The sequence below is a fragment of the Mesoplodon mirus genome, assembly GCF_964341445.2.
Source record: "Mesoplodon mirus genome assembly, chromosome: 1".
NCBI classification, from domain to species: domain Eukaryota; kingdom Metazoa; phylum Chordata; class Mammalia; order Artiodactyla; family Ziphiidae; genus Mesoplodon; species Mesoplodon mirus.
Window position 1 is genome coordinate 28,180,248 of NC_138976.1, and position 18,180 is coordinate 28,198,427.

The 18,180-nt window shown below is 41.1% G+C and overlaps 1 protein-coding gene across 1 annotated transcript in view; it reads right to left on the reverse strand.

The window, feature by feature from the left end:
* Positions 1 to 15,490, reverse strand: part of GRIN3A (glutamate ionotropic receptor NMDA type subunit 3A) — a gene marked incomplete at its 3' end in the record, with an annotated part of 137,142 nt that extends 121,652 nt beyond the window's left edge. Inside the window, exon 1 of the mRNA XM_082618427.1 lies at positions 14,780 to 15,490. Coding sequence (XP_082474553.1) covers positions 14,780 to 15,478 — 699 coding nt within the window. The 5' untranslated portion in view covers positions 15,479 to 15,490. The remainder of the gene's footprint in view (positions 1 to 14,779) is intronic.
* Positions 15,491 to 18,180: the final 2,690 nt, after the last annotated feature.

Sequence of the window (18,180 nt, forward strand, 5' to 3'; positions counted from 1 at the left end):
AACTGGCTAACCTTAGCCAGATCTGAATTCTTGTCTGATTCCCTGATACTTTGTTTGGTAAGAGATGACAGGATAAAATACAATTCCAGGCTTTTTCTCTTTTTCACTAATGATTATTTCCAGTAACTTTACTTTTCATCAACTCTGACTTTCTCTAATTTTACATGTCAAGAATTTTTGGCCACGCAATATAGTGACATTGGCTGGGGGACGTGGGCAAGAATTTGGGAAAGCAGTGACTCAAAGCCAGGAGAACGACATCACTTTTATCTGGGGACAATGAAAATTTTAATAGGGTAGTAGAAACACTTTTTCTACTTCTTACAAAATCAATTTCCTCAAGGCCTTACTCTTCCAGCTTTGTTCTACATAACACAGTAAGTTCTGGGTGGTCGTGAACTCTATCCACCCAGTGAATGAGAATATTTTTTCATAAAGTGGGACATTTCTTAGGTTCACATCACCCCCATCTTGAAAGATGAGGACTTTTCTACAGGTGTTACTCAGTTCCACTACACTGGAAAGGATGGAAACGGACCATTGATTCAGTTTGATCAATAGTCACTGAACATCTCTTATGAGCCACCCACTGTACTAGAAGCTTAGGGTTCAGTTTAGTGGAGGAAAGAGACACATATGTCAACAAATAATTACATGGCTGTGTAACAGATCTAGAGAAGAAGAATGCTCATGGTAGAAATGACACAGAAGTTAAAGTGATAAATTGGGGTAGGGATAGGGTGGGCAGCAGACTGCACAGGTGATATGTAAGCAAAGTTTTGAATGTTGAATAGGAGTTTCATGCAGACACTGGGAAAAGGGCATTCCAGGCAGTGAGAGCAGCATGAGCACATGGACATTGCTGAGCAGAGTGCACGGGGTGAGGGTTAGTATCTAGAAGATACAAGAAGAATTAAGCCAGGCTCAGGTGATGAAAGGTCTTAGAAAGCTGCTTAGAATTCATCCTATAGGTTAGAGCTTTGCAGAGTGTCAGGGGTTCCTGAGAGGATTTTAGGTTGCTTGGGGGGCTTGACGTTAAAAAACTCTGAATTGCATAGTGAGAAAGTTAATCCCTTTTCAATTAAATGTTTAATCCTTCTGCTAAATCAAGGAGAAAGCCTCATTTGGTGTCAGTATGTCTTTAACACTTCTCTAACACCTGGAAAATTTCCCTTTTAAAAAATAACTCAGGCAATTCTACCTAGCCAGAATTATTTTGTTTTCATTGTGTACTTATTTTCACAGTTAACTTCTATTTATGGCAAGGGGTACTGGTTTTTCATTAGTGTCATGATGAAAAGATCTTTAAAAATAAATTTAAATAAAACAGTTAATTTTAAAAATAGCAATAGGTGATCAGAGATACAGCAGAAATTATGAGGGAAGTACATGAAAGCCTAAAGTTTGGGAAACAATGCTGTTGTTTTTAGGAAGTAGGGAAAGGGTTCAAGCAGCTAGCGAATTACTCTTCTGACAGCAGCTTGGAGAATATAATGGAGGATCCAAGAATGGAGGCAGAGAAGTCAAGAATGGAGGTGACTGAACTACTGGCAGACGTGGCGTGGCCAAGGTTAGCCTGTTGGTTTATTCCCGATCTTTCCTAGGGTTACATCATCACATGAGGGGGATCCTAAACATTCTGGCCTGAGCTGCGGCTGTTGCTTGATGAAGATGCAAAGATCTTTAAGTGGCTGCTGCCCAGCATGTGTTAAAGGCAGACTTGAAATAAAGGTCAGAATGAGATTTAATTATTTTCCAGTATTCTAACGTATGATGGACTATTATTTAGAAATTGATACAATCTCAAAACTCTTAACTAATGGATTTTTATGAATATAAGCCAGCAATCTTAGCTTTAGTTTTTTGTTTTTTTTTAAATTTGACAGATGGTAGTTTTTTTTTGGCTGTGTTGGGTCTTCGTTTCTGTGCGAGGGCTTTCTGTAGTTGCGGCAAGCGGGGGCCACTCTTCATTGCGGTGCGCAGGCTTCTCACTATCGTGGCCTCTCTTGTTGCGGAGCACAGGCTCCAGACGCGCAGGCTCAGTAGCTGTGGCGCACGGGCCCAGTTGCTCCAAGGCATGTGGGATCTTCCCAGACCAGGGCTCGAACCAGTGTCCCCTGCATTGGCAGGCAGATTCTCAACCACTGCGCCACCAGGGAAGCCCCTTAGCTTTAGTATTTGATTTCCAAAGTGTCTCATTCTAATCTGTGTCCTGGCTGGGGGTCTCCTATCCTGTTAGTTCCTCAAGCTCCCTCAGCGCCCCTCAGGTCTAGGACAGGTGGCAGACTATGCAGGCGGTTAGGGGGAGCACTTTTTTAGCCCGTTTGGGAAGTGGGAAACCCTGTTCCTCTTTCCTCCCCCTCCAGCTGCCGCTGACCATTTAGGAGTTACAGTAGGACCACTCCAGTTCAATGCAGGGCGATAGAACATGGGTGGGCTGCTCCTACTGCCAAATGAGTGCCCAGGAAGATGTGCCCTGGCCTTCTCAAACTGAAATTAGAATCATTTTCCCAAAGAAAAAGGTGTTTCAATAAAAATGCTTCTCATCTGTTTTTAAAATTTGAAGGTACAAAGTGTTTTTATGTATATTAACTCACTGAAACCCTTATCAATTCTTTAAAATAGCATGGTAGGTGCTCAATAAATACCTGTTTAATGAGTACTATTTATAATTTATAATGGAAGAAATTGAGGCTCAGAGAGGTTTCCAAAGCCATACAGATGGTTGTTGAAGACAGGTCTTCTGGTTCCCCTCCTCACTCCACATCCCCTTGATCTCAAACAAGAAGAGCCTTGTTACAGATAGTGTTTGGTGTCTACAGAACTATAAAAATCAGAGTTCTGCTATATTATGATCAAACAGGCTCTTGTGTCCTGGCCTGAGGCCTTAACAGCCACAGATAACATTGTTTCAATGGAAAAATCAATTCTGTATTAGAGATTAATTCATCTGCAAATCACGACAACTTGGTGCATATCTTTCTATATAGATATATAACAGAGAAATGCTTTTTAATATAATGATTTACATTTATTGATTTTTTAAAAAGAAATCACACACACATTTTAATTCCTAGAGATTTTATGCTTTCTGGGCACATGTATCTCAACAGAATGTCACGAACTGGAAAGAATTATCTGCACATGTTTGTGGAAGGCCTTGAGGACCAGGTTCTGTAAGATTGATAGTTATTGACCTGTATTTCTCTGGCTTTAGGGGAGGCATGTCAGAATCTTGGGATTTGGGGATGGAATGCTTTTTTGAACTATATTCAAAAAAGCTAGAGATTCTGATATATTCCTTTAAGGCTGGTGGATCCTGCTCCAATTTTGTGAATTACTCTTGTAGTGATTGTTATTAAGGTATGGGTTTCATCCATCAGGAGTGTTGATGAGTGGAAATGATAATATTGCCATAGTAAAGTGTGTTTTGAGCAATGGGGAGGCATTAGACTCAGTGCAGTATACTTTATGTTTGCTGAATGAAAGAATGAATAAATGAATGAAAGTTGCTTTGCTTTAAGATTTATCTAGCAGTGGTGTGCAGAATGATTTGGAGGAAAGGAACTAGAGATATTAGGGGCTATTCAAGAGTATGGGTGGGAGGAGCTAATGTCCTGTGAAAATAAGAAGGAAGAATAAGGACATGCAAAACATACTGAGGAAGGCAACAGAACCAGATGCCAAGAAAAGGGAGAAGTCAAAGATGCTATGAGAAATCTTGTTATAGGTGGGAGGGGACACCATCTCAGGATGTCTTTAAATATTTTGAGTTTAAGGTGAGAATGAGAGATATAACTGGAGATTCCAGTTAGAAATTCCTGGTGTTGCCATATGCAAAGAGACAAAATCAAGAGTCTCAACCTTGGGAAATGCCCAGATGTAGGAGTGTACTAAAGCTCGTTATTACCTCATTATTTATACCTCCTTCTTTGAAATTGTTTGAACTTGTTAGCAAATAGTGTTATGGATTCAACAAATATTTATTGCTATGCTCATTCCTACCTCAGGGTCTTTGCACTTTTGTTCTCTTTGCTTGTTATGCTTTTCCCTCAGAAATTTGCATGGCTCACTCCTTACTTCAATCTCTGGTCAAATGTCACCTCTTCAGACAGGACTTTTTGACTAACCGTCATCATTCTTTAATCCTTTACCCTGATTTATTTTCTCCATTGTACTTGCCTTTACTTAATAATACCATATTATATATTTATTTGTTTGTATGTCTTATTGTCTGCCTCCCTGACTAGAATGTAAGTTCTTTAAGAGCAAGGGCTTTGCTATTTTATTTCTTGCTGTATTCTAAGCTTTATATTGAGCAGTTAACTTGGGAGGCTGGTCACTGCTGTTTGGAGTAAGGGAGGACATATAACTTGGCATGGAGGGGAAACCATTCTATGTGGGTTGAGCCAATCAGGTGTCTGGCGAATGTGGGCTATGAGATTTAAGGAACACAGTCAGATGATTTGATTAGAGTTATAAAGTCATACAGAGTTCAGGCTAAGTCCTGTCATGGTACATTAGAACCACGTCCATGCAGAAGTTATAGCAGGGCAGAGGAAGAAGCTGCTGTCCAGACAGGAGGATGGAGCAGATGAGAAGTGAGAGCCAAGAGAAGAGCTTTTGGGCCTCAGAGGAAGGGAAGAAGAGAGTAGCTGCCCAACACTCCCCAGTGGTGCAGTCCAGCTTCTCCTCAAGCAATTCCACTCCTTGTCATTTTCCTGTAGTTTTTCAGCACAAACCCCTTGTTTTTGAGCTCCATGGAGTGAGTTTTCTGTTCCTTCAAACTCCAAGGCCCAGACGGCAGTAAAACTGTCCAACAGAATTTGTGTGAAGATGGAAAATGTATATCTGTGCTGTCAAACATAGGAACTACTACCCGCATGTAGCCACTGAGCACTTGAAATGGGTTTAGAGTGCCAAAGAAACTGACTTTTAAATTTTATAACATTTTCAAAAACTTAAAATTAAGTATTCATATAGGGCTAGTAGCTATCAATATTGGACAGCCCAGCACTATGGTTATTACTACAAGAGGTCGAATACAAGAAGCGCAATCAGTAAAAGACAATGAAAGGGCCAAAAAAAAAAAAAGAAAAGAAAAAAGGAAACCATAATGGTGTCACAGAACTCAAGTAGAGGGTGTTCCACAGCACCAAAAACTAAGGAGGATGAGTCTGGTAAAGTCCCATTAGTAGCAGTGTTATTTATCCTTTCACAGTAAATATCTGGTCCAAACAACAGGGGTTGGTTCAACAAATCATGAAACAACTCATTCAAACTATCTAGCCATTAAAAAAAATAGAAAAATCATTAATGATATGGGAAGATGTTTGTAATACATAAGTTAAACAATTTCATAAAATATCATGATCCCAATTTTATAACACATACATGTGTCTAGATCTCTGGGCTGTGGGTTTATGGGTGATTTTAATTTCATTCTTTGGCATGTTATTAACTTTAAAAAATATCTACAAAGAACATAATTTTTAATAATCAGAAATAAAGGAACAAATGATATGCTTAACACAATAAAATGGTTACATCTTTTCAAGCTGCATCATAAACCAGAGTGATAGTAAATACAGCTGCTAAAAATAATTATCTATCCTACATTTCTAAAGTTAGTCATTCACATTTTCCTCCCAACCTCTCTAGACACACACTCTGAGATATCTTACTTTAAGGTTTATAACTGCAATTATGGTGACAGAACAGCAGAGATTGTTGGATCTTCTTAGAAGGCAGAAGAAGATCTTTTCTTAGATGGACTAACCTAGATTTCCCATAGTCAAAAGACCAAGAAATGGACTAAGCGCTGCTTGGAGTCCTTTCCTGCCTTTAGAGGTTGGATTCTTAGGATGCTCTAACTTAAAGCTATATTTTAGAGACCACTAGATGGCGCCCTGTGCCTGCAACCAGGTGAAGGCACATTGGATTAATTCAGGTTTGCATTTATCATTCATTTTCAGGTATACACCGAAGCATTTCCTTATGTGTATAACACACTGTGTGACGTGACTCAAATTAACTCCTTGTATAGCATTAAAACAATAACTGTGCTCTATATGAACCTGTAAAATTCACAACACATAGAAGCAAATTCTTTGTTTAATGGAATCCATGTTTAAGTACATCTGGTTGGGACTGAACAAATAGAATTCCACAACTGAGCCAGATTGTAATTCTATTAGATAAAGACATGCTGAGCATCTAACTTCGTTTATGGAAATAAAAATTTTTATTTTTAAACTGGAGAGTATTCACCCAACTTTTGTTTGGCTTTGAGTTGAGGCTTTCAATAGAAAAATACACCAATTGATTGTATGCAGGTTGTGCAGCCATCAAAGTGCTTGATACTGAAAGTTCAGTTAATGACCACCCCTAACTGAGAAGAAAGTAGTGACAACCCATGTCTAAGTCATTCCTAAGAATGCTACTGAAATATCCAGACAGAGCCATTGTCTGGAACTGTACAGGCTTAGCACTTGCAGAGCAATGAAAATATAAAGCTAGACTCAAATACAAAGGAAATACCACCTTTCAATACAGAAATACCATCAACTCAGAATGTCCATGCTTCAAAAGCCATGTCAACTCTGACTTTTCAGGAAAAAAAAAAAAAGATGAATTCCTTTCTCCTGTTCTTTGATGCCATCATCCAATTGGAGTGACAATAAGGCTTTTTTTACTTGGACCCAAGTGTTTCTAAAAATTTTAAACCATTATCCTTGAGAGAATAAAATATATCAAAATGTTACTCAAGGTTATATGAGGACACCCATGGGGTAGTAGCGCATATGCATTACTTTTATAATCAGAAAAGCGGTACACATTTTAAAAGTCCCTGAAAATTGTACGCATCAAACAATTTTGTTATAGTCAGGATTCAACCAAACAGTCTTCCTTATGGATATCCTTTTTTATAATCCTTAGTATATAACAGTGCTACTGTCTAAACTTTGATCTAATAAATGCCACAAGTCAGTTCCATTAGTATGGATAAAGCCTGCATGAAAAAAAGGGAAACTTCTGAACATTCAATCCATGTCAGGTGAGACTCTCCCCTTTCTAACAACCCCTTTCTCCCCTTCTCCCTCAAGAAGTCTAGACCGTCAACTGGGTCATGTTTCTACTGTTCCTTAAGTTTAGTTCCTAGAAGCCTCCTACGAGAAATCAGGGTAGTAGATAAGACTTGTGAATTCCTAATACCGACAGATAGAAACAGAACACTACTTTTTACCTCTGACGTAACTGGTCCAAAGATCCAATCATTTAGAATCCATACAAAAAAAGCAACTGTTGAAACTGGACCTCAAAGTTCATTTCATTGCTGACCAAATTTACACATACCTAACCTGAGGTGCACCTCAGTGAGTTGGAATTCTAAGTGGGGTTTCAAAACAGAAGAATTTTTTTTTTTCTTTTTCTTAGGCTTGGTCCACTGGAACCAGATATCTTAAGCCTAAATATCATATACATACTGAAAATGCATGTAGAAGTACTCTGGAGAGAGCAAGCTAGAATATTTGAGTTCTCATTCTGATTATTTTAGTTTTTTTAATAAGCTACATCAACACTATGTGCTAAAAGAATGATCATTAGAATAAGAATACACAGTGCTCTGGGCTTCCCTGGTGGCGCAGTGGTTGAGAGTCCGCCTGCCCATGCAGGGAACGTGGGTTCGTGCCCCAGTCCAGGAAGATCCCACATGCCGCGGAGCGGCTGGGCCCGTGAGCCATGGCCGCTGAGCTTGCGCGTCCGGAGCCTGTGCTCCACAATGGGAGAGGCCACAACAGTGAGAGGCCAGCGTACCGCAAAAAAAAAAAAAAAAAAAAAAAATTGAGGCATAGAGACATCAGGCATGTTTTCTCAAGGAAAGATGTCTAGAAAGTTGTAGAGCTAAGATTCAAACATAGGTCTGTGCTTCTCAAAAACCTATTCTCTTCACCCCTACTTTGTATTTCTTCCATCTATATGTTATTATTGTCTGTAAAATAAATACTGTCTTGCTCACTTCACAAAATAATTGTGAGGATAAAATTGAAATACAGATGTGAAAGGATAAATTTAAACATATACTACAATTAATTTGTTCCTGAAGTCTATACTTTCATATGAAGTATTAAAAGCACTGGTGAGGAAATGTGAAGGTAACTTGTCTTTTTTTCTCTTATTATTTTTAATTGTGTAGGTAATACATACTTATTTTTAGAAAAATATCAATAGAAGCATGCACAGGGGAAAATGTGGACTTCTACCATTCAGTTACAATCACATTTAACATTCTTATAAATAAAATTCTAGACTTTATATTTTACAGAAGGTTACACTTTACATACAATGTACACTTTTTATCTCTCTGTGTCAACAAATATTTTCATTTTGAATGGGTATGCAGTATTCCATTGTAAAGATATTGATATATCATGATTCATTTAATTAAACTTTTTTTTATATTTGGTAACAACTTTTTATTCTGAAATAAATACACTTGGTATCAATACTTTATTAAAAAGTATTTGTTAAATAATAAATTAAGAAATACATCTCTGTTTCTCAGGAAAGTTGACAATGAATGTGTCTTGTACAGCTTATCAAAATTTGGTGTTCATCATGGAGGACTTTGAACTATCACTTACGACATGTAAGCCAGAAAACGAAAATTTGTTTAAGAAGTATTGACCTCTACTTCATAATTTAAAAGTCATTGTCAGCAGACTGTGCACTAATATAATGGTTTAATTGGTACAGCAGCAGGTGCTACATTTAGATATCATGCTGTAAAGAATGATTTTTCATTTAGATCAAGTGGTTAGTCTTCCAAGTTAATCTTGCACTTTTTTTATTCCACTATTTTTTGTGCATATAAGGAAAATGAAGACAAAGTTAATATGTAATAAACTTCTATTATTGGATATTTAGTGTGAAATATGCTTTAAACCATGGAACCTAGAAGTAGATCTCTCTTTTATCTTTCTTTTTTCTGCAATAATTCAAAAGCAGTGATGGATCCAGTCTGTTCTCGGATTGTAGGCTGACAAATACACTAAATTCAGAAGGAGCTTTTAGTCTGTTTTCCTCTTGGTGACGTCTCACTTCCTACAATGCATAACTCTTTTAGTCCTTTTATGTTGTCTATACATTGTTATTTACCTCACAGGACTGTTAAAAGGATGCTTGCTCTAAGCGCATTTGTGAAGGAGCCTTGAAAAGCATACATTCTACAAAAATATATATGGCTGGGTTTTTTCCTAAATCTGTCTCAAATGAAAAGCAATGAGGCATAAATCAGCCTCACTAAAAGAGAAGTCATCCTGCTTAATTCTTTACCACTTGAACCCTTGAAGGCTCATCTCTACAGACAGACCATCCCTGTCCAAGCAGATATTAGCTTTTCAGGGTCAGAGTTTACTCCAGCTGACATAATACCAGCCCAGGTAAGTAGGATCAACTGACTCCCTCAGTACAGGAGAAACACAGTCTCCCCTGAAAGTGTCTGACTCCTTCACAGTCAGGAGATCTGAAAGTCTAGCTGAGGTGTTAGGTTGAGGGAAGGTGGCTGGCTTACTCCTTGTTTACCTTTTCCCCATTGCTCTCTTCTCCCACCATCCCATACAGGAAAGATCTGAGAAAGAAATGAGTGGCTTAAAGATTGCCATTAGTTTGTTATTCATGCATTTACTCAGAAAGCAATGTGGCAGATGCTGAGATGTTCTTTCTTCCTTCTTGCCTAGTTTTAGAGATTCTGCATCCCATTTCTAGTGCTGTACTGTTTCTCTTTTGTGTATGTGAATGGCAGTAGCTAGAGTAGGCAGGAGAAAAGACAATGAGATTCTCATCTCTGCATTTAGTGGTGCCACTAAAGTGTACAATACCTTGCTATGAGAGCTCCACATATTTGCCTAGGGCAATGATACTCAAAGTAGCTGGTTTGCAAACTGTTGTCTATCCAAGATGAGATAAGGAGCTTGTGCCAGTATGAACCAAATATGAACCAACACACTGCCTTCTTCATTAAGAAAGACTTGCCAAGAAAATAATGTCAGATGAGCCGAACAGTGGGCTTAGTGGTGTGGTAGGCAGACTTGGGGTAGAGAGGTTAGACTGTGTGTCCGTAGTCTCATGAGGAATTTACTACAATTTCTCCTATAGGAGAAATGAGAGAGACCAACATTTCTGAAAAACCTTGGGCATCTTATTGAAGCTTCTATGGCAATACCTAAGGCTCTAGAAACTGCATTGATGATGTGCATTTATAAAGATTTGCCATTGGTATAGAAACAGTACCTATGGCATGTCTTCTAATCCTAGGCAAGGGTGCAAGCTAGTTAGGAACATAGTTCTTTTCGGGGGTAGGTGCTAAACCCACTTACTTTTTTTTTTTAAGAAAAATAAAATGAGGGAGTGGGTAGAGAGTAAGGTGGAAGATGAAGACATGTTACACTGTGAATCACATTCTATTTTGATTAGTAGCAACTAATGGAGAATTAGTGGTGAATTAGGACTAGAATGATTCTTATCAGATCAAAACCAACACCTCTCTACTGGTTATTTAGCTAACACTATAAATTTTTCCAAAGTACTTCACTTTCTTATTTGATTCACACAACAACTCTGTCAGATTGGTAAAGTAACCTTCTTTTGATTGACAAGCCTAGATGCTCACAGATAGAGTCACTAAGATTCCATGGCCAGTAAGAGGCAGAGGTACACTGAGTCTTTTTTTGGGTACTGTTTAATATACCTTCCATTATGTCATGCTCGTTTAACCAACATGACTGGAATTTGACTGGAGGTATTCATGAAATAAAATATAGTGGCACAAAATCCAAGGTGATTTCTGCCACACCAGAAGATAAAACATTAAGGAATTAGACACCAAAATTGGTTTTCAGTTGATTCAATCATAAGTTAACTCCAAGATGTAATAGCCAAGGGGATCAAGACCCAAGATTCTCTATGACTATTCTATGGCAGGCGCAAAGAAAAGGGGTGAGACAGATTAATTGCCCAATGAATGGTGTGTGCTAGTCTCTTCTGCTCTATTTATCTAGAAAAATAAGTAAGTGTTGTAAACAAAATTCCCAGAATGGAAATTAAAACTTCCAAATTAATCCCAGGTCTCTGTTTTTCAAGAGGAACCTGTAAAAGATCACTGCTAAGAAAAGTTTTGCATCACTTGACATTTAATTTGAAATCATTTATCTTCAAGTCAGCAACAATTAGGTACTACTATCAGCCATTCATCATGAATTGCAGAATACATTTCGCCCAGAGGAGAGAGAACAGTGCCTTGAATAGAGAAAGTCAAGGAAAACCATCACAGTTGAGAGCAGATGTTTTAAAAATAAATGTCCTTTACTTGTCCCCTCATGAGGCACGTAAGTTATATTGTGATATCATTGCTTTGTCCCTTGTACCATACAAAAGTGGCACCATGCTAGCGAAATTCTAATAAACAGAATTCAGTACTTTGCCCTGTATTATAAAAATGGACCATCCAAAACACTTATATTTCCATGGGAATAAACATATGCTAACTAGTTAGCATATATGGCTCTCGAGACAGGCACATGGTACATTCAACAAGAGAAGAAAATAGTAGTGTGGTCACCTTTTAATTGCATGGGTTTGAATCTAAGCCAATTATATTACTCCATTAACTCTGCCTAATGAAACCAATATGGAATTAACATGAGATACACATTTTAGAAAGAAATGTGTATCTGTCACTACCTCAGTAGGTAAATTTGAGGCATTAACTTTGGAGAAACAATACAAACTCTCAGAAGAAAAAGTAGTGGGGGGAGTGAAGAGAAAGAAAGAACTGGAGGAGCTGAATGTTACTTAAATGTAAATGTTAACTGCATCCATGTGTAGAATCATTATTTGAAGGTCATGGGAACAGAATTTAGTTGGCCTCAAGTGGAGGTTTGGGTGTGATAAAGTCAGAATTTTTGGGGTAGAAGCATGCTTTGACTCTATCCTATATGTAATGTTGTAGTAAGCTTTTATTATGTAGTGATAATACACATACGGTTTCCAAAAGTGGGTAGCTAACTATCTTATTTTAATGGATTTCCCTGATTGAAGGAAGTTGGTTCCTTCCAAGCTGATGAACCTATGTGTTTATGTTTCGAATAAATAGTATACTGAAATAAAACGACGATGCTGCTCTCAGGGGTTTGATCATATCAGTGGTATCTCTTTCCATTCAGGAGTTGTGGCAGGATGCTATCAAAACCATTATTTACTAATTAAAGGTTTCATATGAAAGAAATCAGTAGCCCAAAAGAAAGTGGGAGAAAACATTGTTGCTGCTCCTGCTCTAAAAGCAATTTTGATTTGTCTGATTGTGTGGACAAGTCCACTCTCTTCTAGAATCCTTTAATCATGCACTGGCACAGTCAACAAATTAGGTCACTAGGCATAGATTCTAATAAGGACAATGGCTAAATTAAGTCAATTTGATTTAATGTGTAAAATGACTTCATCATTCTTTTATATTTAGAAAGTTTAAAAAAAAATCACATCATTGTATTAGAGAAAGGTCCACTTTTCAGAAGCCGGGGAAGATCAGTTATTATTTTTGCTGAAAGCAGATGGTGGTCATATCCTAAAGTTATATGTTACAGTGACTTGACATTGAGCTGGACATTTTAAATATAGGACATTATAGAATGACATTTAAATTATATACTAAAAATAAGACAGGTTAGATATGTTTGAGTTTAAAATACAAAGATAAATGAAAGAAAATGTCCTCAGTTGGCCAAACTAGATCTGAGTTAATAAAATAATCCCTCCCTTTCAAGATGTGTGCCATGAAAGTAACAATGACAACAGTGATTTAAAATACAAGGGTTGCAAGAGTTGTCCCTGGAGGACTCTTCATCCTTCAGTGGTCCTAAAGCTTTGAAATTTACTTATTCTAGATGCTTCTTCACAGTTTCTCTGGTCTCCAAGTTGTAGTGTGCTGTATACTACAAAAATTCATCATGGAGCACAGACAATTTCACTGCTAACTAAGGAGCACTACTTTTGGGGAAAATTCTTGCTCTTTAAGACTCTTGCCAAACAATCTACAAATGGAAAGGAGTCTGGAGAATGTGAACACTATTGGCATGTATGAAGTATTAGGTAATAAAGAAGCAATGATGAGAAGCAAGTGATGCTGACTCTTGCATTTGTTAGATCTTATTCTGCATATCTATTAATAATGATACACCTTATGGATGCAATTTCATGTTTATAACACTCTGGGCATTGGCAGCATTGTGCACCTGTGTTTTCCATGCCTTCCCATCTGCTGCCTACAGCCATTCAGATTCAGGTGACGGAAATATTTCAGATAAAAGTTAATTAGCCTGCACTCTGCAGATCAAATCTCTACAGTTCAGCATTAAATATAAATCTTCTGGGAAACTGCTGAAAGTAGCCTGAGGCTGCCCTTCCTAAAATTAAAAATGCAAGATTCATTTTTCTAGGAAAAGAAACCTTTAGTACTCTCTTTATATTTTACACGTAGATTTGATCAAACTTTTCACATATATTTGCTCTTACTCATTTTATTTTTTTATCTCTGTATATATATCGAAAGTGGAAGAGAGATTAGAAATTTTTTTTTTCCAGCTACAGTGATAGAATGAAAATGATATAGAGTTAGAAATTTTCCCGAGTCTGGACTCTATTAGTACACCAACCAATGTTGATCAAGCCCCAGAACTTTCCTCAGTTTCTCAGTTTTTAAAATGGGACCAACACCAACTACCTATTTGTTTCATAAATACTTTGTGCAAGACTCAATAATCCTTGATATTTTATTAAAAACTAATGCACAAAATGCAGAAAACTCCCTTTGCTAAAAGGACCCCACCTTCTCCGTAAATATTTATCTTATTGTCAACAGTTAAGTTCTCAAATAGCTTCCTTTATTGAAACTATATATATATATATATATATATATATTAACCCATAGGAAACTAAATCATTACAGTCTTCTTTACTTCTAGATAATTGGAGCAGAAATGGGCTGAACACAACTAAATATAGCCAGTCTTTGAACCCACATCACATAGAGAGAGAGTAGGGACAAAGAAACAATCCCAAATGAGTCCTCCCATCCATTTTTATGGTATCAGATAATACTTCTAATGCCTTTCAATACCCAAGGCTAATTAACCACTCTACCTATTGCTTCTGTACTAATTGCAGATTTCCTGTTTATTCAAAGGAATTCAGAGGGAGGTGTTTTCTTCTTTACACCGTCGCCTTAAAGCTCAGGGACATCGTCTAAAGAAGTCAGAAGGGGCAGGTGCTCTTTCCGACAGGTGCTTTTAGAGTTCCTCAGGGGAGTGAAAGACTGGAAGTCTGGGATCTTCTGTGCCCATTCCCCGCGCTAGTCATTAGAACCTCGACTGCTCTCCACGCTCCTGAACTTCGACTTCTATTCAATACTTCCATAGGGTATCCACTAGGTATCTCCCAACTGGTCAAAACGTGAAGATTTTTTCGCATATTCTCCCACTTCCTTACTTCCATCTGCTACTCTACCTCTCATTTTATTTCCATCTGCGCTTTAAAATGTTTTATTTTACTTCTACTGAGATCCTTCTGCCTATAACCTACGGATATGATCCGATCCTTAAACAATATCAAAGTTGCAAAGCCCCACGACCCTCAGGTCTTCATCCGCGTTCTCTTCCTCCGCCCCCGCTACCATCCCGGCCCCCAGCGGTGCCCATCTCCACTCCACGCGCCAGACTCCTCTCACCTGACTCTCCCGCGGAAACTCGTGGCGCACGATGCTGATAACTGGAATGTGCAGGACGGAGCTGACCAAGTCGAGCTCCATCATCTCGCCCAGGCCCTGGGGGAAGGCGAGCAGCGCCGATACCCCTTGCACCACCACGGTGTGACACACGCTCTGCAGAAAGGAGAAAGGGTCACTGCTCCACGGCGAGCTAGGGGAGGAGAAGGGCAAGAGCGGCAGATCGCCCAGGCCTGCCTCGATGGCCATCACTACTTCCAAAGACAGGTTGTAGGGCAGCAGCCCTTCCACTCGGTTCAGGTTGTCCACGGCGAAGAGGAGGGCATCCCGAGGCCACAGGGTCTCGGCCCGGTCGCCCTCCCCGGGCTTCCGTGCGCCCGGCGGCCCCCGGCCATACAGGGCGCTCCCCAACCAGCGTGCGCCCGGCGAGGGCGCCGGGGGCCGCCAAGTCCCTGGCTCAGGTTCATCTCGCTGGGCGCCTGTCCGGCTGCCGTCTGGGGCGCGGCTGGCCGTGCGGGGGGCCGTGGTCCAGGGCTGCAAGTGCACCGCGCCCACCCTCACCGCGTGTCCGATGCGCTTGAGGATCTGGCAGGGCTGCGGGTGCGAGGAGGAGCCGGGCACCCCGGCCAGCACCAGTGCGCAGGGCGGCGGCAGCAGCAGACAGACCCTGCTCAGCAGCCACCACAAACTCAGTCTCCTCATTACTGAGACCCGCAGGGAGAAAGCGCGCCCCCTCCTGACCCCGGCTCTCTCCCGGGCAGCCTCCGCCTAAGGTCTCCGCCCCCAGGTTCCGCTGGCAGCTCACTCCGCGCTGCGAAGCTGTCCCAGGAGCTGAAGCGGACTCCGGGCCATCCAAGTTGGAGCCTAGCACGCCCTAGGCAGTCTCGGGACCTGCTCCCAAGTCCCTCCGCCTCGCATCCTCTGCCCGCCCGGTCCCTGCGCTGAGCGGGGCGGGCGGCGCTGGTCACCCGCGGCTTGGGCGCTTGTTCCCCGTCCGCCCCATCCGCAGGGCGGCTTGGGCACTGCGTCCGGCCCCGCGGGGAAGCAGGACTGAGAAGCGGCTGGGATTTCTAGGGGGCAACGGTGACCGAGGAGGCAAGGTTCTCACTTGGATTCTTGTCTCGCCCAGGCGAGACCCACTTATTTCCTTGGGGTCGCGCAGGAGAAGGCGTTCACGCCCGGGGTGCGGAAAAGCAGCCAAATCCTCCTTGCTCCACCGTCGGCCACCCTCTCGCGGGCTCTCCCAGCACTCGCTTCATTTTTCTTCTTCCTTCGCTACTTCCTCTCTTCCTTTCTTTCGTCCTTTTTTCGCCCAGTCGCCGCTGCCGCTGGCTTCCTCAGAGGAGCGACGCGACTGGCCAGCAAAGGGTGGTTCTGCTGGGAGCGCAAAGTTCTCCCCGCCTCAGCCGGCGCCTCTCTGCTGCTGAGCCCTGGCGCCAGCCTGTCGCTTGGCTGTGCTAGACGCCCACTGTTCGTGAGATTCCCGGGTGGCGCTTCCCGCGCCCCTGGCAAGTTCTCTCCCCTTCAAGGCTAGGGGTCATAATTTGCGAAATTTCTTGCGACCTAAGAGGCAGAGTTCTGGATTCGGAGTTGCGCCTGAGGATCTGAAATCCAGTAGGTTGAAAGAGGCCGTGATTTTAAGAAGCTTCTCTTCGATGTCTTTCTTTAACGGTTTTTCTAGCTGAGGGTATTAAAGCAAGAATCATATACACGTTGAATCTCGGCTTCCTGCTCTCTGGCGCATGGACCTTTGCCAATTTTTAAGGATCCCAATGTTTTGGGGTTCTCAAAATTATAATAGTGAATTCGAAGCAATTATTTGATCAAGAAATTAAAGAGATTTAAAATACTTTGAAAGTATACTTTAAAGCACAGTCAACAGCAGTTTGTAGTTTAGACCAAGGGTCCTCCAAATCACTGTTACTAGTAAGTGCTTTCATTTGTGTGGTAATACAATGAGGTCAGTGAGTTATCATTTGATCTTTACCTCCATGATCTGAAAGATCTGGAGTTAGAAGGAAGGAGAGGGTTAAGTGTAGGCCTGTGGTTTCCACACATACAGTACATTTATTTTATTTTATGCCACAGTTTCATTTAGAAGGAGAGTCGGAGAGATATCCATGGGGCAGAGCAAGCGCCCGGGATCAGGAGTTCTGAATTTCAATAACACTTCCAGAGAACCATGACCTTGGCGATTTATTTTACCTGACCTTGCCCTGCTGTTTGGATCTGGTAAATTGTTATGCAAATACAGCTAGCTTTTAGCTCTGGAGAGTTGTTTTGATTCATGAGCTACAGTTTCCATCTTGCTTTAAACCCTTGGGATGAAGAGGCTCTAGGTAAATAAAATTCCCAAGAAGCTTGCAAAGTGAATGTTGTTTTCCTCAGCACAGATCTTGAAAGTCATCTCAGAGCTAACCTTACCTGACATTCTAATTAGCTCTTGCAAGACTGGGATGCCAGAGAAAAGACTCCCATGAGGCAAAAGTGGAAATCACAGGAGAGTCTGAACCAGAAGGGAAGGATTCTTCCTGAGGCCATAGAGAGGCTCTCATGCATGGACGCTGGAACTTTCCTCTTGCTCCAGATGATTCCACTGATTGGGATCTGAATAAGAAAACTATAGAATTTTGTGGTCCTTGCCTTACAGGAAGACTGGGACTCAATTAATTGTGTAGTAAGGAGGTGTGTTTGTCTGTGTATGAGTATGTGTGCATGGAGGAATATGACATTCCACATTATGACCGTGCCCTCGAGTGATTATCTGAGTACTTGGCATTACATGTATGTTCAAACCAGATTCCCAAGAAAGTAGTCGGTGATGAAGAACAGTTGGATCTCATCTGTTAATGGCATTCGAGAGCCGCTGTGTTACTAACCATTTCCAGTCAGGCCCTAACAAGGGTCCTACTGCCCCGTGTCCTTGGAGCCAATAGAACAGACCAAGTTCAGTTTAGAAGCAAAGTAAAGTTTTTTTCTTTGGTCAGAGAACAGAGAGGTGCAAGCTCGCACCCCAGAGAACGTGCTTTCCCTGACAGGCTACAGGTGGGGCTACTTTATAGGGATCTCGTCAGTGGGGCGGGGCAGAGTCCTCACCGGGCAGGCACAGCTGTGCTGCTTACGCCCAAGAGCACGCAGGGTCTCTGGGCGTGGCCCGCTGCCGCCATCTTGAATTGAGTAGCCCGCGCGGTTTCTGCACACCGCTCCCGAGCTGAGGCGTCAATGCAGCATTTCTCACAGGGAGCTCTGGTCTGAAGTGCTGAGTGTGAGGCCTCTGCCCCGGCACCCCCATGAGTAAGTGAAACTGGACTAAGCGCCGAGGAAAGAAAGGTTAGACTTTATTTTATTACCCGAGTTCCGTTTTTACTTGCCGGGAATTGTTAATGGGTTCTGCTGGTGCCCGT